The following is a 24,267-nucleotide window of genomic DNA, read 5'->3' as shown; positions in this document are numbered from 1 at the left end:
AATTTTAGATATTGCCATTTGGTTTACAAATTCTGTTCTGTGTAAATCAATCCTTAACTTTTATTGTCACATTCCTTAATGTGCTGTTCTCATCTCTAAGTATTGAAACCTGGAGACTCTTCAGAATAAATGGATCAATGGATAGACCAGAAGGGTGAATAGAAAAAGAAAATTCTCTGGGTATTTGCCCCAGTGCTTGGCTGCTGCGGCTTGTTCAACTAAAGTCTCAGTCCTTGCAGATACTCTAAACTTGACATGTGCGTTAAGCAATGCCTGAGCTGGCCTTGCTTTCAGATTGGGTTGCATCAGTTGTCCTGAGAGGCTTTGCAACCTAAATTGTGATTCCTTTAGTGTTGTGCTCCTTTATTTGGGCTGTGGAAGAAAATTTGTTACAATTGACCTGGCTTTCATTTTTCTTAAAAGTACCAGAGATTTGAGTGTAATTGATTGTAATATAAGCAACTACTGCTATAAAATAGGTGGGTTTGCATCTGCTGACTTTTTGGGGGTTGTTGGTTTTTTTTATTTTATTAGAAAGGTTTTAATATTATTAGAATTTAGTAAGTGTTTATTAAGTCAGTACTGGCATTGAAATCATAGAATAATTTAGGTTGGAAAAGACCTTTAGGATCATGGAGTCCAACCATTAACCTCCCACTGCCAAGTCCACCCCTGAACCATGGCCCCAAGTGCCACATCTACGCATCTTTTAAATACCTCCAGGGACTGTGATTGAACCACGTGCCTGAGCAGCCTGTTCCAATGCTTGACAACTCTTTTGGTGAAGAAATTTTCCCTAATATCCAATCTAAACCTCCCCTGGCACAACTTGAGGCCATTTCTTCTTCTCCTATCACTTTGTACATCAGAGAAGAGCCCGACCCCCACCTGGCTGCACCCTCCTGTCAAGGGAGTGGTAGAGACTGATAATGTCCCCCTGAGCCTCTTTTTCTCCAGGCTAAATGAGCCAGCCTCAGTTTCCAGGGAAGAATTGCTGTGGCACCTTCCGTGTTGTCTTCTTTTTCCCCATAACCTTGAAGTATCCTAATTCACTGTGTGCGTGGGCAGGCTTCTGTCCCCTGTTGAAATGAAGTTTCGAACAGCCCTGTCACTGTGCCTTTCACTCTGGGAGCTGACCAGCACTCTGCCTCCTGGCAGGGGAGGTTTCCCACATGTCCCTTTTTATGATGGAATCCACACTGGAATGTGATGGAGAACACTGGCATTTTGGTGATGCCTGGTTTTCACTGTCTTATGATGGGGTAGGACACACAGCATGCAGAAATGTTAAGGTGGTTTTTCTTCTTTAGGAAATTTTACAGATGCTCTAACTGTATTTTCATTTCCATTATGCTGTGCATTCATATTCTGGTCTTTCTTGGGCTAGGTATCCTTTGGGATATGTGTATTCTGTAATAAAAATTTTCCAATATATGGCTTAGTAGCTATTACAAGTTTTTAAGATGCTACATGCTTATCCTCAGCTGTAATTGGTATAGATCAGGAGAAAAGTCTGTCTCAGCTGGGTAAAAGAAGAAAATTTGTTCCTGTTTTAAATTTTGTTGAGAAGTGCTTGGAGTTTTGGTGAAAGAGCCATGGGGAAAAGGGCATGTGTGTTGCTTCCTAGGAGGCCGGGGGTGGTCAACCCGGAGTGCCATGACCTTCCTAGAGAGAGTGTCCTGCAAGGAACAGCTCTTCCAGGGGCAGTGGCAGGCCTCCCTGGGCAGCAAGTGATTTCACCAAGTGTAGTGATTTCTCAGCTACAAGTGATTCCAGCTCTTGTGATTCAGCTTGTTGTGAAATCACCCAAGGCGAACTTGGGAACAGAGAGACAGGAGCCTCGTATAGCAGTTCCACAGACGTGGCTTTTATTGTCCAGCAGCCCCTGTGAAGGGGAGGCCAGGGACAAGAACTCCCTGTTGAGGGGCAGAAACAGGGGGCTTTTATGGGAAAGGCAGGGGGTGGGGTAGAAACCAGCTTAGCCAACTGGGTACAGGCTATTACCACAGAGAAACAAGGCATGCTGGGGGTGGTTCACTTTCTCACCATGACCCAGAGGAAGGTTGCTTATCTCTGGGGAAAGTCTTTTTGCCCTCAGGCCTCTCTGCTCCAAGGGAGTGCAGAGGGCTCTCATGCCAAGGGCTCACAGCCCTCCACACATGTGAGCTGGTTAGATCTTGGTGATACTGAAATTTATCATTTGCCCTGGTCTTTATCACACAGGTATTGCCAGTGTACGTGCTTTCTAAATTACTACATTTAATGTTGTTTTATTGGGGATTTTTTGGTTTTCTTTTTTTTTTTTTTTTTAAATAAATCTCATACTTATCTAGGGTAGACTTTTTGGAGCCTGTCGTTTTGGCCAAAGATTTATTCTTCAAATGCTGTGGTCTATGCTATGTCCAGTGAAGAAACAGATAATAAGCCTGTCCTGATTGAGCACATTGGATGGGGCATTTAGGAAGCATAAGAATGGAAGTAAAACTGCTACGTTGTCAGAGATAGGAGTTACCCACCCGTGGGGCTTGCCAGAAATACAAATGCAGCAGCCCCACCCTCAGCCAGCTCCACACACACCGTTCTGACAAAACAAACAGCAATACGCTCTGCCAGTTTTTCCCTTAAAATGTACAAAATTCAGCCTCAAACTCAAACTTGCAGGCCAGGTTATACAGCAGTCACTTGGTTGTACCTGGCAAAATCTGTTCTCTATTACCTGGATAAATTTAGATTATCAAGTAATGGATCAGGACTTGAATAATTTGGATTCTCACTAACCAGAGATGGACGTGAATGAGGAGTTCTTCCTAATTCGCCGTTTGGTCTTTCCACCACTTTTGCCTTTTGGATATGAAGGATACCAGGATTTCTGGTGGGATTACAACTTTCTTTCTCCCTCTAACTGTTGGAATGGGGAAGAGGGGCTTTTTTTCCCATCTTATATTTTTCTGCCATATTCCTTGGGAATGGCTCTTGATCTTCCTGTGTATAAAGACATGATTTTGGTGTGTCTGTTAGGTAAGTGTATTTCACAAAGTTCTCATGACCTGTTTTGAGCTGCTGGCCAGGCTTGGTTACTGCATTTGGCACAGAAAAGCTTGTGAGCTTCTCAGATGTGCACATCAATCTGAATAAATTCATCATGCAGCCTTACCAGCCATGCAGCAGAGAGTCTTGAGCAGCCTCATCTGAAATGCAGTGTTGACCCTGCTTTGAGCAGGAGCTTGGGTTGGATGACCTGCTGGTCTGAATTTTGGCAGAAGTTATTGTTCCATTTGGTGGATACAAACTTGTTGATAAAACCTACTCAAAATTCAGTGGCTTGCATATTCATTGTCCATGGAAAGTTTCCTTCTTTTCACGGAGTGTGTCTGGAGAGCTTCTCAAGCCTTTTAGGACATGACTGTCTGAGAACTGTAATGTTTTGGAAATGACCTGGGCTGGATGACCTACTGTGTCTTTTCCAACCATAATTTCTATGACTCTGTAATTTTGAGGTTGACTTCTTGTTGCCCAATTTTACAGTTACTTAATTCCAGTATCGGGCATATTTCAAGAGACCACATTTAGTCATGGTAAGACTGTGTGGGTTGTTTTGTCTTTTTCTGTTATTTTTCAAATCCTGAAGATTGTCAGCACTTAATGTATTCTTTCCTATTCCAGTGCCACAAATAATGTTCCTACCCTGTGAGGAAAGAAAAGTCTGATTCCCCATTTTGGAATAGATGGTTGCTTAAAAGAACTTGCTCCCAAAATTGTTACAGTTCTAAGGAGAGAAGTTAGGCTAGTTCTGTTATTTATTTGTACCAGAAATGCATTTCCATCATGAGAATAAGGGGTAGAATTGAGAAAATATGTATTTGGTCATATTTTCAGCATTGTTATCAGTCACATTTTTAATGAATTATTAATAATTTTTTTTTAGAGCTAAATGAGCATGTATTTTGAGGACTGTGAAAGTCTCCTATTTCTTTTTCTAAACAGTTCCTATAACATTGGTGTGGCCCTTTTCCCTTCTCCCTGCAGAAGGCTCCCTTTTTATGAAAGAAGAGATTGTATTTTGGGGAAGACATCTCCTAATAAGAACTCTTTGAAGAGAAGCACAGCCTTTGAGTTTCTGAAGTGCCTTACCTCAGCATCCTCAGGATTTATTCCATCCTTTCTATCCTAATCTGCCACTTGCATATTCGTGACACACGCTGAGTTTGCCAGTTGCTGGTATTTTTAGGTTTTTGTTTGTCCGCAGCAAACAAAGCATGGAAACAAATCAGGGTTTCATTTTGAAAGAGAGGTGCATGTATGTGTATGAATATGTTATACACACCCAAAGAGCAAACAGGCCTAGCTGGGGGAGAATCACTTAGCCTGGAATTCCTGTGGGGTCTCGGAAGAACTGGAAATTGGAGGATTAACAGCTAGGTGTGAAAACACCATTGGTACTACAGAGACTTGCTTGGAGTTTGTTTATCTTTTATTCCATTGGAGTGATATGTGGAACAATTCATAAATTAATCATGCTGTTACAGCCACAAAATGTCTGTGTTTAAAATTTTATGGAGTGAAGGTAATCTTAGGTCAAAATAGTCCTGGGATTGTTACCAGACTTAAAAAACTCTATATGAAATGCAATAAAAAATATGATGGATTCTATAACAGGTTGCTCTCCAGTTTTGCTTCTGCCCTACATTCTTTTTCTGTATCAAAAGTTCTGTTTTATTTATGCATAGTTTCTTATAAATGTTCTTGTAGCAGAAATGGAAATCCTCAGATGTTTTCCTTACAGGGCCTTCTGTCTTTACTGCCTCAGGTCAGTGTTGTATTTGAAGAGAAATCAAAGTAGTTAATCACTTCTTAGAACATGATTTTTCATATTTTCTATTTTTGTTTGCCTTTTATTTTTTTTAAGAGCCTCTCCATTTTAGCATGCCTTTCCAAAATTACTTTAATTCCTGTTGAACTCCTCTGAACTTGTTCCAGTTTGTGTTTTTAAAATACAGTGCTGAGTGTACTTTCCCTGTTTGAGACATAACCAGTTCTGAGATGATGGGAATAACGTCTCTTGCACTTTGTGGAGAAAATCTGCTTTGAAGGAACTTTGTGTAGAGCCTGTAAGACCTGTTGATGTGATACAGAGTGTATAGATGAAATGCCTTTCTAAAGGCTCACTTTCTCCAGCTGGCTGCTCTGCCTGCTACCTGAAACACTGTGTTTTGCAGTGATTGTGTCAATCACCAGTCTGGTTTGGGTGGTTTTTCCCAGAATGTGGCATGAATAGCGTGACATTCTCCGTTTGTGCTGCCTGCGTCGGCGGTCCTGTGCTGTCCACACAACCTCCCTCCATCGTTTGTGCACACACGTGCTGTGTTCTTGAGCTACGTATTAAAGCTCTGAATGTTGATAGAATGCATGAATGTTTGACCAATTAACCTTAGCATCGATGGGAAAAATACCTAACTACCTCCTTTCTCTCTTGGAAAATGAACCAGCACAAAACCCAGCTGACACAAAGCCAACAAAACCCCTCATAGTCCCTAAAAAGATACTTAATTCATCCACCATATGTGAATATTGAACAATACTTTAATTTAAACAAGTATTTCTTCTTACATTGTGATAGTGATGATTTATCATCAAATCATAGAACGGTATGGGTTGGAAGGGACCTTAAAGATCACCCAGTCCCACAGCAGGGACACCTTCCACTACCCCAGGTTGCTCAGAGCCCCATCCAACCTGGCCTTCAACATTTTCGGGGATGGGGCAGCCACAGCTTCTCTGGGCAACCTGTGCCAGGGCCTCAGCACCCTCACAGGGAACAATTTCATCCTAACATCCAGCCTAACCCTACTCTCTTGTAAATAGTCGCTTTCCATCTTTTCTGCAGTAATAAAAGTTTATCCAGCCTATAGACTTTTAACTGAATTCAATTAGCCTTATAAACATTTTAACAGTCTGTAGAGACCATAAAGGTTTTTTGGATCGTCCTTCATTTACATATCAGAATTATAGATATATATTTTGCTAAATACATAATACTTTTCTTTCAACAGCTTTGTATATCTTGAATTACTTTCATTAGCTGAGTAACTTAGCCTGCATTTTTTTAAAAGGAACTGCAATTTAACTATAAATATATCCAAATGCCACAGAATTCAGGGCTACAAGTCAAAAATGCTGATCAGTTTGTAAAATCTTAATCAGCCCCTCCATGAAACCTAGGGACGGACCTCTGTGGTAGCAGAAAAATTTCCAGAAATTCACCACAGTCTTTTTCCAAGCTGCAGTTTGTTCTGATGTTGCCAGACAGCTAAAAAGAGATGGGAAAAGCAGGAAATCTTTTTGGATTTAATCACAGTGCTGATTTGGAAAAGCAACTTAACAATGGAAAATATTTTTTATACTTTAAATCATAAACACAAAACTATACAATTTCCATTGTAGATCATGACTGCAGTGAGATAGATTGTTTTCCTTACGAGTGAAGATAACCCTTCATTTTGGAATCTGGTCATCAGAAATCCTATTCCCACGACATATTTATGTATTCCTTTGTTTATTTTTAATATATATATCCAGACCAGGTTATTTGATGTTTGTAGTACCATTTGTTGAGGTATGGGGGCCTGTTTGCTATGCCTGAGATCTTTAGGGATGACTTTGAAGGTAACATCTTTCTATTTTCCTCTATGAGAAAGCTTTTCTGGCATTTTTACTTTCATGTTAAACAATGTTGATGGGCAGTGCATATGTTTTCCCCTGAGGTTATTCAGATTCTGTTGTAATACCCACTTTTTTGTATTTAACTCGATGAATAAAGAAGTGCTTCTTAAGCAAGACCTTGCAGTTCTTGCCTTTGCATCCTCTGTGTGAAAACATCCTTATTTAGGCCCCTTGATCTGTTGTAGGACTTAAAAATGATGGAGATTTCAGGTAGGCTGTGGAGATGAGACTGGAGGGAAGGACTGAATGCTCATTTCTGAGTGAGCTGGGGATGAGGTTATGAAAATGTTTTAAAATCAAGATTTCTTTTGTGTTCTAGTGCCTACTGAAAGATGGATGATGATGACTTTGGAGGATTTGAGGTATGTTATTTGGATTGCTTTGCTTTGAAATTTAACTATTTTCAACTATTTTATGGACTTTTGTAAAATATGTAACAATTTCTTTTTGTTTCCAGGCAGCAGAGAGTTATGAGTTTGGAAATGGTGAAAAGCAGACCACATCTCCTGCTATTGCTTGGGCAGCATTTCCTACAGGTATTGACAGAATCACTGTAAAAAATCTTAATATTCTATTGCTGTCCTTAGTATTCACTGTAAAAATTAGTGCTTAGAAGGGTGTATACAATAAAACAATACACAATAAAAGAATAGCCAGCGGTCAAAACTTGTGGAGCTGTACTTCTCAAAGTTAAACTTTATTGAGGAATGAAAGAGAAATTCAGTTTATACAGTTGAAAAGGAATGGAGCTTCTTCATTCAAAGGATATTCTTTACTTTTGAGTATGGAAGATCTGTTGCAAATTGTGGGAAAACAGAAAAAGTAGACTGTGAAAAAGTCTTCTACTTCTTTTGAGGAAGAGGGGAGGGATGAGAATGATCTTTTTTTGCTTAAGCCCTTTATAAAGTTAAAAATTATATTACGTATTCTTTATCTCAAGCAGAAGCAGAAACATTAGGGAACTATTTTATTAATTTATATGAAGGCCTGGTGCCTGTCTGGATTTTAAGAAATTGATAGAAGTATATTGATAAATATATATTGTCAGTAGAACTAAAAGATTATGGAGGTGTTACTGATTTTGTTGTGGTCCAGATTTCACTCTTTTCATAAAAAGAAACATCACTTTTGCAGTGTCAGGGGAAAAAAAAAGCCAACAACAACCCATATTGTTTTGTTAAGCAGAATAAATTATGCAAAATAAGGCAGGTTTTTTTCTCCATATGATCTCTCTATAAATCATGTTCTTAAAATGTTTTTATTAATTTATTTCTGGCTTTCATCTGTTACAGAATAATTAGTTTTATTTGTCATTGAAACAGAGGAAAACAAATACTAAGGAAACTAGATTTTTCCAAAAAACTTTATTATTCATCTTGTCATTTTGACTGATATCCAGAATTACTGCTTAAATTCAGTAGCATGTCTGAATGTGCTTAATAAATTAAATCCAGTATAGCTGTGCAGTGTCTGTCAGTGAAGTGCAATTAAAGTCCTGTAAGGTGTGTAGTATTGAAATTATCTGTACATAACAGAGGAGTTTTCGTATGATTTTAAGTGACACAGAAGTCCTAGGGTAGGTTATACCAAGGTATTTTAAGTATTTCAAAATTAAAAGTAAACTCCTGTATTCTGAATATTTTATTACTGTAAAATCTTTACATGACTTTTTCATGCAAATGTTGCTGTGAATAAATTAGTTTATTGCAATAGGCAAGATTTTGATAGTTTTGGTCAAGTGCTTCTTAGGCATTGACTGGTAAATTGATGTTTTTAGTAGCAGAAATAACTGAATTTTCTGCCCAAATTTATCTATATATAAGAGGCTCTTTTCTTTACCCTAGAAATTACTCTGTAAGGCTTGCTGAAAAATTCAAATGTATTGTGGTGCTTTTGAGGTGATTTTGATAAATTTGGGGGGTGATACCATTATCTACGCCCATGATTTGATGAACTTTCCAGAGGAGGAGTTACTCATCTCATAAATTTCCTACATATCTGATGTTTGTAAGTTATAAAACAAAACACTGAAGCCTGTGGCCATATTTTACAGTGTGCAGACAGAATTCAGAAATTATTTCTAAGGCCTCAATGATGATTTTAGTGCAATTTTGCCCTTGAAACTGGTCTTGGGCTTCTTATTATCTTTCTGATAAGTATGGGCCACATGGCCTTAGATTTAAAATGTTAGGATGGTAGATGTAATTACTTTTCTTCTAGAATAGTTTGCCTTTGGAAGAATAAAATGTGGGGAAGAGCTTTGTGCTGTGAGTTATCAGAAATCATCTTGAGGTTACAGTGGAGTGGTTTTTCCCACTGTGAACACAAATCCAGTCTTAAACTTTCTACCTGAATGTTACTTGTAATTGAAAGTGTTCAGGGATACAGCTTTCAGTGTATACGGTATAATTTAAAGTGTCCTTGAAAAGACAAGGGGAGTTGAGGAAGGAAATTAATTTTTTTTTTTTTTTTGGGGGGGGGGGTAGTTTTAACAGCTGAAACCTACATGAAGGGGAAATGTGCTACAAGTAGTTTGCAACATTCTACAAGAGTATGTCAAATTATTATTATACAGTCTCTTGCTCAGAGCCCTACTGACATATCACTTTTAATTGCTGGATATAGGTAACATCCAATTAGAAAATATTACCCATGTGGTACATTTGTTACTTGATGTCCTCATGCTGAAACTCAGTACGAAGGATAAGGCTCAGTGGAATGTTGATTTAACAGTTCATGTTCATCTGCTTGGTTTGGTTTTCCGAATTTCTGATCCCTCAGGGATTTTAATAATTGTTTGAGCTTCATTACTAGCATAGAGACATAGAATTTTCCTTGCATTAGCAAGATTGCAGGCTGTCCCTGATCTCTGCTTCTCTTAGCAAAGTGCATGGGTTCTGGCAGTTCTTACATACAAACCTATGATAGAATATTCTTAATATTGGGAAGCCAGGGCTTCAGAAATTAGTAGATACTTTTTAAGTACAGTTCTGGCAATAAATTGCATCTGCATCTTATTTCAGCCTTCTTGGTCTTAGGACTTTTGGTATACCTGTAATTGAGTGTCTGCTTCTTTTCTTTATAGTGCTGCAGCTCTGATCAAAGAACAGTAAATTTATTTGGAAATTCATCAAGACTATCAGACTTAGCCTGTTAGAGTCAGGTCAGGTAGTTCTATCAGAGGCAAGTTTTTGTTTCATGGGTTGTGAAACTGTTCCATTGTGGTAACTAAAGCAGAGTAAGCAGGAATGATTTAGGGGTTCTCTTTTTAAGCAAATTTTGAGCTGAACTAAAATGCAATTTCACCAGTATATACACAAGAGGACTGAATTAAGAGAGCTTGAATTACAGACATAGCATGTGTAATTCTAGGAATGTCTAATTTATGAATCTTTAACATTGCTGAAAAGTGAAAAGAAAGTTTTGTAAAAAAGATGTTTCAATGATACCTTGGATAGTTGCCACCTTTTCTTGTCTTCTGCAAGGTCATGTGTTTAGCTGAAAATTTTAAACCACAATGTTCAAAAGTGCTCACCAGTTGTTGCTCCTCATTTCCTAGGTTTCATTTTGACAACTTCAGAAGTGGGGATTTTGTTTCTGGTTTGGGGTTTTTTTTCCCTTCAAGATGCTAAGCATTTATTACTGTAATTAGAGCAACTGAAAGCTCCACCTGATTGTAGAAGATTCCATGTAAAACTCTACTACCTGAAAAATGAAGTTTTATTTCTAGGATTGGACACCCCAAAATAAGTGAATACCTAAAGCTCTAATCTCAGTGAGTCTACATGAGTCTCACATTCCTCCTATGTGCCCAGTCTCAGTGGCTGCTTTTACTTTTGTGATAAGTGATTTGTGTGTGAGCTGTGCCTGTGCTATGGCGATGCTCACCAAAGGCTGAACATTCACAAGGATCATGTTCAGTTTTTCCATTTGAGTTGACAGTTTTAGTAAGAGAACCACTTGTCTACTCAGTCAGAAATTGCCTGGTACATTATTTTAGCTGGTTTTCCATCAGGTGGAAATTGATTTAAACTGAGACTCAGGATATTAAGGGATAGTATAAAGCAGAGACTTTAATGTTTGTTTAGATGCAAAAAGATCATCTTCTCTGTCACTTCACTGCTGCTCGAACTGACAGAGTAGGTAATTGTTAGAGGAAGCTGCCTTTGAAAGCAGACATTTGGAATGGGAGGGGAGTTTTATGTTAAGGTGCATAAAAGAAAGCCAAAAAAGTCCCATTTCTGGTTCTGGAGAAGGGTTAACTATTAAAATGCAGTTATCCAAACTGGTTGCTGTTCTGTTTGCTGAAGTACTCTCCTCTAGGCTTTTCAGATAAGTTTCCATTTTCTGCTGAGCTGTGATTTTTTTTTTTCTGTATTTTTGTCCACATCTGGATCTACTATCACTGCAATTATCCTATTGATATTTTTCTGCTTCATGGTCTATTTTCTGTCTTCTTTTTGTTCAATGAGGTTTGCATGTTCCTCTATGTTATACCTGAATCCTAGAACTGAGAGCTGAAGAAGATGGGACAGAGAGTGCCTGGATTCAAGGATTAGTGTGTCCTTTTGAATGCCTTGAGGCCAGTTGTACACACTGGTTTGTGCTGAGTACTTGCGCAGTATTAAACAGTGATACCCAGAGGCTCAGCCTTGCTCCAGGCTAGTGGCATCTTTTACATGTTGCCAGAGTTGTAATAATGATGTGAGCTGCTTTTTCTGAAACAACTGGGTGTGCTTTTTTTGCCTGTTGCAAAGACACACCTGGAGCTGACCTTGTCAAAGCTTGAAGGACATTGCTGTTCAATTAAATTAAAAATGTATGCAATATTTCCTCTTTTTCTTTATTTTTGTTTAGTTTGTTTAGTTTATGTCTTTTTTAAAAACAAGATTTTCTGTTGTGCGGGGTTGGTAATGCTGATCCACTGTTCAGGGCTTTTATGGCATAACTGGAATTTGGTATGGAAGAGCTCTCAGTCTGGTGTTAATTTCACTTAAGTTTTATTAGCTAGACAGTTATTTACTTTGTTGTCTTTTTATCTCTTATAAAATATAAAGCTGCTTTATCACGTGCCTTGGCAAACTGCTTGTATGTGGCTTCTAAGATAGCTGTGGATTTTTTTTAACTTTAAAATGTGTAAAACTTGGGAAATTACAAGTACAGTTTTCCAGTTGACTGAAACTGATTAAAGTTCATGCTGAAGCTGGGAGGTTTTGTGAATCAAAAGAGACAGAGTTAAAAGTGATAGTTTTGAGAGCTGTTGTCTTGTAGAACCTCAGTGTAAGTTAAATGTCTCAATTTATTGTGACTACAATTTTGAATGTCCCCAAGTTGATACGACTGAAAAACAGGCACTTTGTGTGGAATTACTCTTCATTGTAATTGGATTATAAGAGATGCATAACCTTACATTAGTGTGACTAGACTTGTGATGGGTTTTGCTAGGCATGGACTCTAGAAACAGAATTAATTTTTGGATGGTCCTTCACATTGTATGTGTTTTCTATTTCTAGTACCTGAAGTCCATAGATCTCCTGATGTTCTCCTGGAGCACTCTGTGCCTTCTTCCTGCCTGCTTCCTTCTGACCCCTTCATTTTATCAAGTGATAATGTGGCAACAGCTATTCAAACAGGCAAGAGTGGGATAAATCCAGCTGTTCTTGAAGAACAGGTAAACCCACAATTTTTCAGCTTCAGTGTGGGAACTCAATGTATTAAATATCAGGGTTGCATCTTTTCCATGCACATTTAAGTTGAAATGCTTTTTAAGGGCAAAAGGTCCTTGGATTTATGCGATGCAGACTTTGAAGTAAAATGATTTTTAGAAGTGTTTATGAAACCTAGAACTGATAGAAACCATACTGCTTTGGTATGAACTGCAAGAGAGATAAGTACATTGGAGTTATTAAAAGTTAAAGGCATGCTGATGGTGCTGGGCATCCATGAAGAAAACATCAGCATGTAGGAAACATCAGCAGGAAGGTTCTCTCAAAAAAAAATTGGTTACTGTTAAGGCTGTAAAGATTACAGATGTATTTATATGTCATTCTTGTAAGTTTTCTCAAGTGGTTTTAGGACTAGGTTTTTAGGATTTTCAAGGATGGGGCTCGGAGCAATCTGGTCTAGTGAAAAGTTCATGCTAGGGCATTGGAACGAGATGATCTTCAAGGTCCCTTCCAACCAAAACGATTCTATGATTAGAGAATTAACAGTTAATCTTTACATAATTATAATCAAATTAATTTTAGGGGAGTTATATTTTATTTTGCTTTATTTTTTCCCCATTACTTTTGAAGTTGGGGGGGGTTGTTGTTGTTGTTTTTGTTTGTTTCGTTGGTTTGTTGTTGTTGTTTTGGTTTCCTGGGTTTTGTTTTTTAGTTTTTTGTGGTCTGACACAGTCGTAGTTGTGGGATCTTAATCTCTCCCTGTGGCTGCAGTGCTGCTGAGAACTGATCTTTGTTTCTTTCTGGGGCGTGAAGATGTTTAGTTTTTAGCTAAACAGCTAGGTGAGCAAGGAAGGGAAAAGTCTTTCTGCCTTGAGGTTATCACAAGAATTTTGACAGAATCACAAGAGCTGCTGCAGCTCAGACTTCAATAGGTCTACCCTTCCAAGTTATTTATTGCCATTAATTGCAGTGGCCCCCATTTGAGCATGCAAATTCGTTGTAAACTTCCTTGTTTCAGGATGTAGAGTAGTAGGTACTTGAATTAGAAAATGCTGTTGCCTCACTTGGAACCAATCAATGTTTTGGGCTAATTGTCAACCCTCCTGTTTTCAGCACTTCCTTGGTTTCTTATTCTTCAGGTAGACTCATCGAGTCTTAAGGCTGCTCCTGGTGAAAGCTGAATTTCACAATCAAGTCATATTTTCACGTTCTGATAATTTAAAAGCATTTCTTTAGAGCTATTTAAACAACATGCACAAAATACAGGTTTTGCTTTAACTGAGTCTTTTCCTTTGAGGAGCATCTGTATGTTCACACTTCCAGAAGGACTGTGGCACCAATTGTGAATTAATTAATTAATCAATTAGTTACTGTTTTAGGTTTGTTCCCAGGCTTATGTTCTGGGGAAAGCCTATAAAAAGTGAGGAAGAGATGTACCCAGATGCAAATGATATCAAAGAAATTATTAAATCCAAAAGTTGTGGAGTTGGTTTTTTTTTTTGAAAGTGAGGAGTGTTTGTTTTCCTTTATTGACTGATGCCAGACAGGGTAATTTTCTATGTTGAAGGCTCTTCATCTGGCTCTGTGACAAAGTTTTGATAAGTAAATTTCTTTAACTGGCAGGATGATCAGAAAGTGATTTTCTTCAGCCACCACAGATCCTGCCTTTTTTAATTTTGGCTAACAGTGAATAACCTTCAACCGTTCTTGTTTGAGCTAGTCCAGCAATTTTAGCTTTTGTGTTCTCTGGAAAGGGCGCTTGGGTTATTCCAGAACACTAAGGCTTAGGGGTATTTTTTAAAACTATAAAGTCATTTAGTTGGGTAATCTTACAGAAAAATAAGAAATACACGTTGTTACTTCAGACTAAGTGTGTGTGCAAATTCTAGTTGTAGTCCATGTTTCAGTTTTTCTCATCTTGTTCTGGTCAGCTACGGGCAGAACCATTGTTCCATAAACTCTCTGTAATGCAGGAAATAGTAAAAATTAAAAAACTTTATTAGCAAGTTCTGCTGAAGGGAGTTGAGAGCAAGTCCTTTAACGTTATTTTGAAATGGAGAGGACTTTGCACTTAGGAGTAAACTAAAGGAAAGTGGTGGACATAAAACTAAAATAAAATATTCTTACACCTATTAGAGGGAAATGTTAGGAGAACTGTATTCTTTTATAATTCTGTGTCCAGAGCCTCTTGAGGTTTCAAGTAAAAAAACCCTTCACTATTACAGGTTCCATACTCACAGTTTTTGGTGGTGCCAGACTCTGATGTTGAGTAGTACCCAGAAATGGAACTGGCATATATGGCTTCACTTTGCTTCTTACAGGAGAATTCGGAGCACAAACTGCAGTTTCCTTTCTGAGTGTTTTGTTTACTGTATCTTATATATTCATGTACAGTCAAGATCTCAGCTGGTTTTGTTCATTACTTTATTTGAATCCTTTGAGAGATACTTATTTATTGGAAAGTCAATGCATTATCATATGAGTGTATGTTTGGAGTAAAAGGTGCTAGGGGTGTGGATTAGGTCAGATCAGTCAAACCTTTCTTTAATGAAGACATTGAGATGTTCCTTTCACCACCCAGATCTCAAGCGTGCTTGGCTTTCAGATTGTTCAAAAAGTGGCAGCTGAATTAATTTAGCAGCTTTTTCCTTGGAGTTCTTTTGCTGCAAAATGAACAAGTTTTTGTCCCCTCCTTTATTTTTTTAAGAGGGGAGAAATAAAGCTTTGAATTTTGTTAATTATACCCCAAAATATTTTAATGATCACCTAATTTATTTGTGTTCTTTTCTGAAAGCATAGACATACTATCAGGGTCTTGCCTGTTTTCTGTACTTCGACAGTTTACTGAAATAGCAGTAACTAAATGTTGTAGAAATGTCCAAAATACTTTTATTCTCATAGTCCAGCCTAAGGATGAGAAACTTATTTTAGCACAAAGCCTTCGTATTCCTTTTCTGTGACCACTGTTTGCCGTGTGTGTTGGATGAAAACATGGAATGACTAATCCAAGGAGAATTTGTTTCCCTGATGCATTGAGAGAGATGATTCAGTTCCACTTCTCTCCTATGAATTAGGCTCAAGCAGATATTCCAGTTGCCTCTTCAAATGTTATTGAAGACAAGACTTTAGCTGATGCTGAGACAAAGAGAGCAAATGAACCCAAGAGCTGCCTTCAACAAGCTGTTACAAACCTCGAAATCAAGCTTTGCAGTGCTGAAGAAGAAAAATTTAAAATCAAAAAGGTATGAATAGTTTTTTTGAAGGAAAACATTTGGCATTCATATAGAATTGAAATATAGGTGGAACTGGCAGAGGTTTGGAATACATTTGAAATTCATTTTTTTCATAGAAATTAGCTGAATTCCTGAGAAACTGGCGAAATTTAGAATCATAGAATCATGAAGGTTGGAAAAGACTTCCAAGACCATCAGTTCAACCTGTGACTGATCCCCACCTTGTCACCAGCACAGAACACTGAGTGCCACATCCAGGCATTCCCTTCTGGGGCACATCCAGGGATGGAAACTCCACCACCTCCCTGGGCAGCCCCTTCCAATGCCTCACCACCCTTTGCATGAGGAAATTCTCCCTGATGTCCAACCTGAACCTCCCCTGGCACAGCTTGAGGCCATTTCCTCCTGTCCTGTCCCTTGTTCCTTGGGAGCAGAGCCTGACCCCTCCCTGGCTACAAGACATAAGGTCCCCTTGAACCTCTGTTTTTTCCAGGCTGAGCCCCTGCTGCTCCCTCAGCCTCTCCTCATCAGATTTGTGCTCCAAACCCTTCCTCATCTCTATTGCCCTTTTCTGAATGCTCTCCAGAGACTGGCCAGGACTGGGCATACCACTCAATTTAGCCAGAATACTGTTTTTTTATGTCTGATGTCTGTTTTGGGCTGAATTTTTCTAAAGTGTCAGGAAAAAAAACCATTTTTTTAGCCTGAGAGGTAAAAAAAACCAAAACCAAAATAACAAAAAATAAGAAAACCCCAACACCAAATAAACCCCAAGACAAGCTTTCTCAGCATGATCCATGTGGCTTTGTTTTGATTTTTTTTTGGGGGGGAAGGAGCTCTGGTAGCTAAATTCTTTATATTCCTTCTGACCTGAATGTAATAAGAGCACCACGCAGGGCTATGCCTATAGTTACACATCTGAGTTAGCAAAAGGTCACTGAGCCATGGGAGAGTGAGTTTAACTTCTGTTATTCTTAATACTGTTTCTTGGGAGCCCTCAAGTTGTGCTGTGGAAGGAGCAAAGAACTTGTTGGAAGTGAGAATGAGGGTGAATAACTCGATCCAAGGATAAGGAGGTCTGCAGTGGGCTGGTTTTGCTAAGTGTATGCAGGAAAGGTTGGAAGGGAAGCAGCAATAGAGGCTGGAAGAGGAGACAGGTTGAGAGAGGCTCTGGGTTGGTGTCCCACAGTCTGTTTCTATTTCAACAGTGGAATCTCTCAAACTGTTTTTACTGTTTTGTCCAAAAGCAGGGTTGAACTAAGCAAACCTGCTCTTTCTGTCCTCCTCATGACCCTCTCAGTCATGCCTTTGTTTGAATAGCTGTGCAGTGACCTGGCAGGTCGTTTGTTTCTATACTGGCTTCCTGCGTGGCTTGGAGAAATAGTTGTTCTTGAGCAACTGAAAGGGTGCCAGCAGCTTATGTACAATAGCAATGGCTGCATTAAGGAAAAATAAAAATCTTCAGCTCTTTGTGCAGCAAATAATTTTGAAGTTTATTGTCAGTGGTGTTATTCTCCTTCCTCTCTGTTGGTTCATGTTGGGCAGGCTTCCAGAGTGGCTCTCCTCAAGATCCCGGAATATTTTAAGGTTTTTTTCATTTTGGAGATGTAGATAGAGATCATTGTATACATGCATATATCTTATAGGATTCCTGGTTTTTAGTGAAAACATTTGCTAACAGTACATTTAATATGCTGCTTTTCAAGTGCAGATATGCAGAGCAAGATATTAAAAATATGGAAATAATTGGAATAGAATAGAACAGTTCCAGTTGGAAGGGACCTGTAACAACAGGTCCAGCTGCCTGAACCCTTCAGGATTCAGAAGAAGCTAGAGGACGTTATTAAGTGCACCTTGGCCACTTCACATAGGTCATTCCTTATACATGGGACCTGCTTTGGGTTTTAAATACCTCACACTTGAAAATACTGCCTCAATTTAAAGACTGCAGTCAGAGTTTTCTTGCACAACCCTTTATCTCTGTGATAATTAAGGTAGCAAATATCACAGTGTTCAGAAATTAGATTAGTTTGAATAATTGACCGAATTTGTACTTTCACAATTCGCCAATATTTGTAATTTCATGGTTGGGTTTTTTTACAAACTTTATAGGAATTGGAATATTTGCTGGAAAAACATAGTGTGCTAGAAATGGATTTCTTGAAGGAAAAAAAAGAAAAAGCACTTCCACATCAAGATCGTTACAAGACACTCCAGGTAATTTCTTTCTTGTTCTATCTTTGTTTTTCAGGAGGGTTTTGTATAGAGTGTACTTACGTCCAACAAATATTCTTTTAAGCGTCTATGGGCCTGCTCCAAAGCCTTTGAATTTAAAGAATTTCTAAGATTTTTAGATCAGAGCCTGATTTTTGACATCATCAGGAATGTAAGTTTAATATCCCACTTGCCTAACTGCGTTTTTGTAACTCAGATCACTCTTCCTTGTTAGGATCTATTTCAAAAAACAGATGAAAAGAAAACCACTTTGCACAGTAGTTGTGTTTAACAGCATGACTTAGTGTGTTCTAGAGTGCTATGGCCAGTTACTTGTGCTGTCTTACCTAATATCAATATGGAATAATTCATATTGCATAATAAAAATCTGTAAAGTGTAACTAGATGATAGACAATGGAATTAGAATTGCTTCCATTGTAAAAGTTAACATCATTCATTAAATAAATGTGTAAAGTTTCACATCCCAGAGAGAATTTTCATTGAAGTTTTCAGTCATCTTCTAGTGTTAGAGCACAGCAAACTGTATTTCAGCATTTCAGAAGTTTGTGTCTGTTACTCAGCTTCACTTAATTTTTTTGCTGCTGTGGATTGATCTTTAATAGCTATTGCATTGTTTCCCATTTGTACTTAATGGTTGCTGTAATAATTTGTTTTGAATTCCTGACAGCAGTACATTCTGGAATTTACAGTAATATAATTACCTAATACTGTTTTTTTCATTTTTGTGTGTAACACTTTACTCAGTCAAATAAATGTTTGTTTAACCATGATATACAAGGAAGTTTAAGTTAAAACCCTCCTGATTTATGGAGTCCCATAGTGATTAAAGTTACTGGTTGTCCTAAACAATAGAATGGGTGGATTTTATGTTAATACTTTCACAGTGTTCTTCAAGCAGAAGCATTTGAATAGTGGAAATGCTACTGAGGTTTGCAAGTGCCAGTCTGTATCAAAGCTCTTTGAGTCAGGTACTGCAGTTTTCAAAAATTACAATAAAAGGGTCATAACCTTTAACTTACTTTGCAGAAATGCTCATGTGCTTCCTCTTGTTGTCTTCTGGGTACATCCAGAATCCAACCAGAGAGGGAAGGTGATCCATGCTTCTAAGAGCTGCCTGTTAAAATTACTTTCATGAGATTGAATTGTGGATGCCTTCTGTTACTACAGCTTTTAGTTTCTTTTGTCTTTCTCCTGCAACATGAGGGTCACCACCTGTGGCCACACACTGAGCAGACCTGGCAGCTCCCGAGGACAGATGTCTGTCCCACTGGCTCTGCCTTTTCCAGTAGAAACAGCTGGTTATTAGTGCTGTTGACCTGCAAAGCTTTAAAGCAGACTGCAGTGGTGACTCTGGCACGGCTTTGGGAACTCTCAGGATAAGGTTTCCAATGGAATCGGTGCTGGCTTCCAAAGCTGTAGGTGTGCGTTGACTTAATTCCTTTAAAATGAAATTGGTGTGTTAATGTTTGAGTAAAATGTATAAAACCAATGCCTCAGGAGACTTTTCTAACTGCTTTTTACATGAACATGCATTGTTTCATGCACCTTTATATTTACTAATTAACTGACTTCTGGCACTTGTGACAGGGAGTTCTCAGAAGCTGCTCTAGATATAACAAATCCAGTCAGTTAATCAGATTTTTAACAAGGTGAAGGCCGTTTTCTTTTCTGGAGAATTTACTGTGCTTAGTTCTGAGAGAAGATTTCATAAATCTTTGTCAACTAAGTCAGTAATCTATTTTTTTTTAATATCATTTCCTGTTGATTTCTTCCTCACTTAAGGGTGACAGGTATGTTACCAGAGCTTTGTTCTCACAAAATTGCATCAATAAAATATGCTTTAGGTTTTTTCATATAGAAAAAAATACTTTGAAAGGCAAAGTAGGAACATGAAGATGTTTTCTCTGAGTTGGGGCTAATGAAGGAGGTTGTGTTCTCGACTAGTCAGAAACTTTCTTCATCATGGGTGTGAAAAAAGCCTTAAACTGAATTTGGTAGTTCTGAAAATTGAATATTGAAGGATAGTGATAATCACTATTCCTCAGCGTGGGAGGCAGAGTTCCAAATCTTTGTTATAGTGTTAATATTTAACCAATGGATGACAACAGTGTTGCCACATTTATACTTGTGTAAAACCAAAAGGTAAAAGATTCTGTGTTTCATCTAAATAAAATCAGCTTTAAAAAAAATCAAGATTGAACAGACTGTGTAGTATTTTTGCATTCTTAACATTGTTTCCATATGTAACTGCAGCAACCAGAGACAGTAAAGGGGCAGCAGTGGGTTCATAAACAGAATAAACAAATTGCTATTAACTAGTATTATAGAGTTGTTTGGATATTTAATGCAATGGTCTCTTTGAGATCATGAATTCATATAAGCTTATAAAATTAGAGTTATGATTCCCACATTCCTGCTTCGGTGTTTGTAGTATTTAAGAGGCAGAATAATATAGTGTATTTCTAACTTCTTTACTTGCAAATTGGAGCTGAGCTAAAATTGCTGTGGGAAGTGTAACTTTAGGGGGTTTGACTTGTGTGCAGTGTTGCAGCCATAAAGGTGCAGTCTTAGCCTTATAATTCCTTGCTTATTTTAGACAGAAGAGAAACAGGTGCAAATGTGTCTGATTTTTATATTTTCTTGGTTGGTATGTCAGTCTTGTATTTTTCCCTTTTTTGATCACATCTATTATCTCAATTAACACTTCAGCTCTTCCTTAGGTGTGAGTTGCTACATATTTTAAAGTCATTTGGGGCTAGTAGGTCATACAAGGTTTTGATGATAATGCAGATTTACTGGTCACTTTAATGCTAGAAATCTAAAATTTTGTGGTAGCCACATTACAGTATGTTGTTGAAAAAAGCAAAGGCTGCATTTTAAAACTACCAAACTCCAATTTTTAATACAGTCAGAACCATTCAATAGCAAAATGAGCTTTCCTGTTTAGTAGGTGATGTTCTCTCGTTTGCAAATCAGTGAGGGAGCACTTAACTTGAGAAGGGAAAATAATGCCTGGTTTCAGCTGCTCTGAGCAGGAACTTAATGCTTCTGACAGATTGTTTAGCTGATAAGGCTCCTGATGTTTGGTCTATCTACAGGTTTTGATGATTCACTAAGAACTGGATCATACTTTTCTCTGCTATTTCTTTGATTTACCACAGTCACATTTGAAGAAATGCTGCATTGCTGCTGGAAAATTGTAGTTGAGGTTATACACATTTTTTCCCATCATCATCTCTTTCTGGAAGTTAGGCAGGCTGTTTTAGTAAAGATCAATATAGTTGCTGTGGTGTGACCCTTCTTTTTGAAATAAACTCCTTTTTTATCTTTTGACAACTGACTTCTGTTCTTCCAACTTAAGAAATCTGTAGTTGCTTTGAAAACACCAACAATTTTTTCTTTTGGAAAACATATTTTTGGTTTCACCTTTCTTTAGGGAACATCTTAAAAATTTTTATTGAAAGAGGGACTTTAATATGCTTATTTTATTTAGCAGTATTACTGTTTTTGCGAAGAATCATGATTGGAAATGAATTGGTTAGTAGTGTGACTTCACTTTAAATAACATATTTGTGTGTAAAAAAGCAGGTCAGATAGGCTCCTTGTTTGAATGGTGTTTAGAAAGGCAGGAGAGGAAGATTATCCTGAATAAAACATTGACAGAACAGTACAGAATGATCCAAAGGAAGTTCACTTGGTCCTGCAGTAACACCTAGCTGGAATTAAAGGTAACAATAACCTAAGTACAATCATTGCTGGTGTTAGATGTTGTTTCATTTATTTCTTTCTGTAGCTGTTGATATTTTGGGGAATTTTTCATTTGAGTACCTGTACAAATGTCACATTTAAATTATACAGCTTCAAATTATGAGGAAAAGGTTTTAAATGCAGTCATATAAAGATAGGAAAAAAACCTGGCATTTTGGGCTACTTTGTTCCCTCTTAACTCTGAGGGATGATTTTATTTTGATTCTGATTAATATTACCTAGTTTTTTGGAGGTTTTTATATATTAGATCCATATATCACACAAATTCATATAAACCAGGATGCATATTTGGTTGTGTATGTCTCCTTGTTTTTGAAGATAGCTCTTCCATTTCCTTTTTATGTCAGAGTTTAGTGATGTTCATCCATGCAGGCCTCCTGCTGTCTGTGCTCGATTTCCTGCTGCTCCCTATGGACCATTCTTGAGTTGGGAGGAGATAATCCTTGAGTAAGGACCAGCTCTTTTGGAGCCTTTTCTTTAGGGTTGAGTCCCATGTCCCTGGCAGATCCCAAAGAGGCCAAAGCCATCTTCCCTGAAGTCCAACGTTGTGATCCTTGTTTTTGCCCCTCTCCTGAACTCACCATCTCATGGTCACTGCAGTCGGGGTAGATTTCCACATCCCTAAAGAGTCCTTCTATGTTTGTAAGGCTCAGGTCCTACAGGGTGCCTCATGGATTGTTCCTCAGCTGCCTGTGTTACGGGGGTTGTTATCCGTGTGCCCCAGGAATCTCCTGGATTGCTGCATTGTCCCGCCGGCAAATTCTGGGCCTGGTAACGTTCCTCCTGAGGAATCACACGAGTACCTGTGAATTGAGGCTCCCTCTTGTTGGCTGGAGGAGGTCTCACCTGCCTCATCCCACTGGAGACTGTCTGGTGCAGAAATTCCCACTTGGCTGGCCTGCCTGCTAATCCTGACCCCCAAATCCTTCGCTGATCCCCTACCCCAAAACAGAGCTCCACACATTCCAACTCCTCCCTCACACACGAGGTGACATCCTATCATCACCTTCCTGGTCTCTCCTTCCAGGAGAGTGCATTTATGAGCGTGGAAAAGGTGTTCTGCAGGAGGTTGGAAACAGGTCTTGGAGGTAGGTGGTTTTTATGGCTGGAGTACTAGAAAATGTATGTTTTCTTACAAAACTAATATATGACTTACATCCTGTTAAACACCATCTTCTAAGAAAATATTTAGGTTGGTTTTAGGTGCAGACATAGAGGAGACAGAATGTTAATAACAAAAAAAATAGGTGTGAAAAAAAAGTTTATGTACTGTACCTGCAAACAAATTTATAAATGAGATTCCAGGAAATTTCACGGGTCACAGCAGGGTTTAAAATTGTGGAACACGGAAAAAAGGGGAATTTCAGAAAAGACACTTTAACAGATAGCAGTGCATCTTTTTGCTGAACTGCTAAAGGTATTTATGGGTATGGCAACAATCCCTTGCCCACCTCTTTTTCAAGTGAGTGCCAGATACCTCACATTTATTTATTCACCTTTAATTTTTTTTATGTTACTCTCTGTACTCTTCTTTCAGACACTCATTTTTATTCAAAGTCTTTATTTATTAATAATTTCAGAGCTGTTTACATTTTGGCCTGTTTCCCCCTCTCCCCCCAGTTTTGATGTCTTCTTTCCTCCAAATTATTTTTCCATCCACGAGGAAAAATAACTTTTTGTTTCTATTATGAAAAGATTCTTCTCTTTTGCCTTATGTTTTCCTTTTAAACTTCGATTTTTCTTTTCTTAATTGTTTTGTTGTCTTGTTTCAGAATTATTAATTAGAAGAGCGTTCAGAATTATTAATTAGAAGACTAAGCATTCTAATTTTGTTTTTAAAATATACCTCTCTTATGCTGTTGTGCTGTTGTTTAACAGCTTTGGGATGCCTGACTTGCCTTATAATCTGATATTCAGTTACAGTCACAGGGCATGCCAAGCATTTATTTTTTTACACTTGTGTGCCTCCTTTGGCTCCCTGATTGTAAAAGTATTCGAATAACTTTTAAATAACTTTCATTATCTTAGTGTGCAGGTAGGTATTAGTAAAAAAGTTTTTTTAAAATCTGGTTTTGTGTCTTCTCTTCTTTGTACGTGTCCTGATCTGTTTTATGCCAGTGTATCCTGGACTTATTTGAGTGCATTCACTGATTTATGTTCACAAGTCTTCACTTGTGTGTCACAAGTCTGTGACAGCTACTGCACATCCTCATTGGCACATTCACAGCAAGTGTGTTCAGAGGGATTAATCTTTTTCTTTTTTTCCTACTTCACATGGAAATTCTACTTAAGAAGGTTGTGAAATGCCCAGATATATTTAGCACTGATCAGTTGGAGTTCTTTACCATCAAGCTTGTCTCATCACAGTTTTCACATCAAGGTTTTTCTAGCTTTTTTAGGAGTAGTATTTTGGTGGATTTTTGAGGGCATAATGAAAATGTGCAAAATGTCTCTAATAAGAAACCTTTGTAGAAAGGAACTTAGATTACTGTATTGCTAAGACATTACTTAAGGCCAGTTATCTGTTATATAAATAAAATTTAGTAGAGATTGAAAAAGTAAATTTAAAAGTGTAGCAGGTTAATGAGCAGTAAAATTTTCAGCAATCTGCAGCCATTCATAGTTTATTAATGAACTGTGAACC

The 24,267-nt window shown here is 38.0% G+C and overlaps 1 protein-coding gene across 3 annotated transcripts in view; it reads left to right on the top strand.

Annotated features, from left to right (window-relative positions):
* CCDC91 (coiled-coil domain containing 91) overlaps window positions 1–24,267 on the top strand; it is a 127,372-nt gene that overhangs the window by 17,252 nt on the left and 85,853 nt on the right. For all 3 annotated transcript variants that reach the window (XR_011148007.1, XM_069003418.1, XM_069003417.1), the window contains exons 2-6: window positions 7,040–7,082; window positions 7,178–7,256; window positions 12,234–12,391; window positions 15,461–15,628; window positions 17,732–17,836. Coding sequence is in view for 2 of the 3 variants with exons in the window: in XM_069003418.1 (XP_068859519.1) it covers window positions 7,053–7,082; window positions 7,178–7,256; window positions 12,234–12,391; window positions 15,461–15,628; window positions 17,732–17,836 (540 nt within the window). In the remaining variant the exon portion in view is untranslated. The remainder of the gene's footprint in view (window positions 1–7,039; window positions 7,083–7,177; window positions 7,257–12,233; window positions 12,392–15,460; window positions 15,629–17,731; window positions 17,837–24,267) is intronic.

Source organism: Aphelocoma coerulescens, chromosome 1A, assembly GCF_041296385.1.
Source record: "Aphelocoma coerulescens isolate FSJ_1873_10779 chromosome 1A, UR_Acoe_1.0, whole genome shotgun sequence".
Lineage (NCBI taxonomy): Eukaryota > Metazoa > Chordata > Aves > Passeriformes > Corvidae > Aphelocoma > Aphelocoma coerulescens.
The sequence above is the reverse complement of the archived record's forward strand: the minus strand, read 5'-3'. Positions and strand labels throughout refer to the sequence as shown.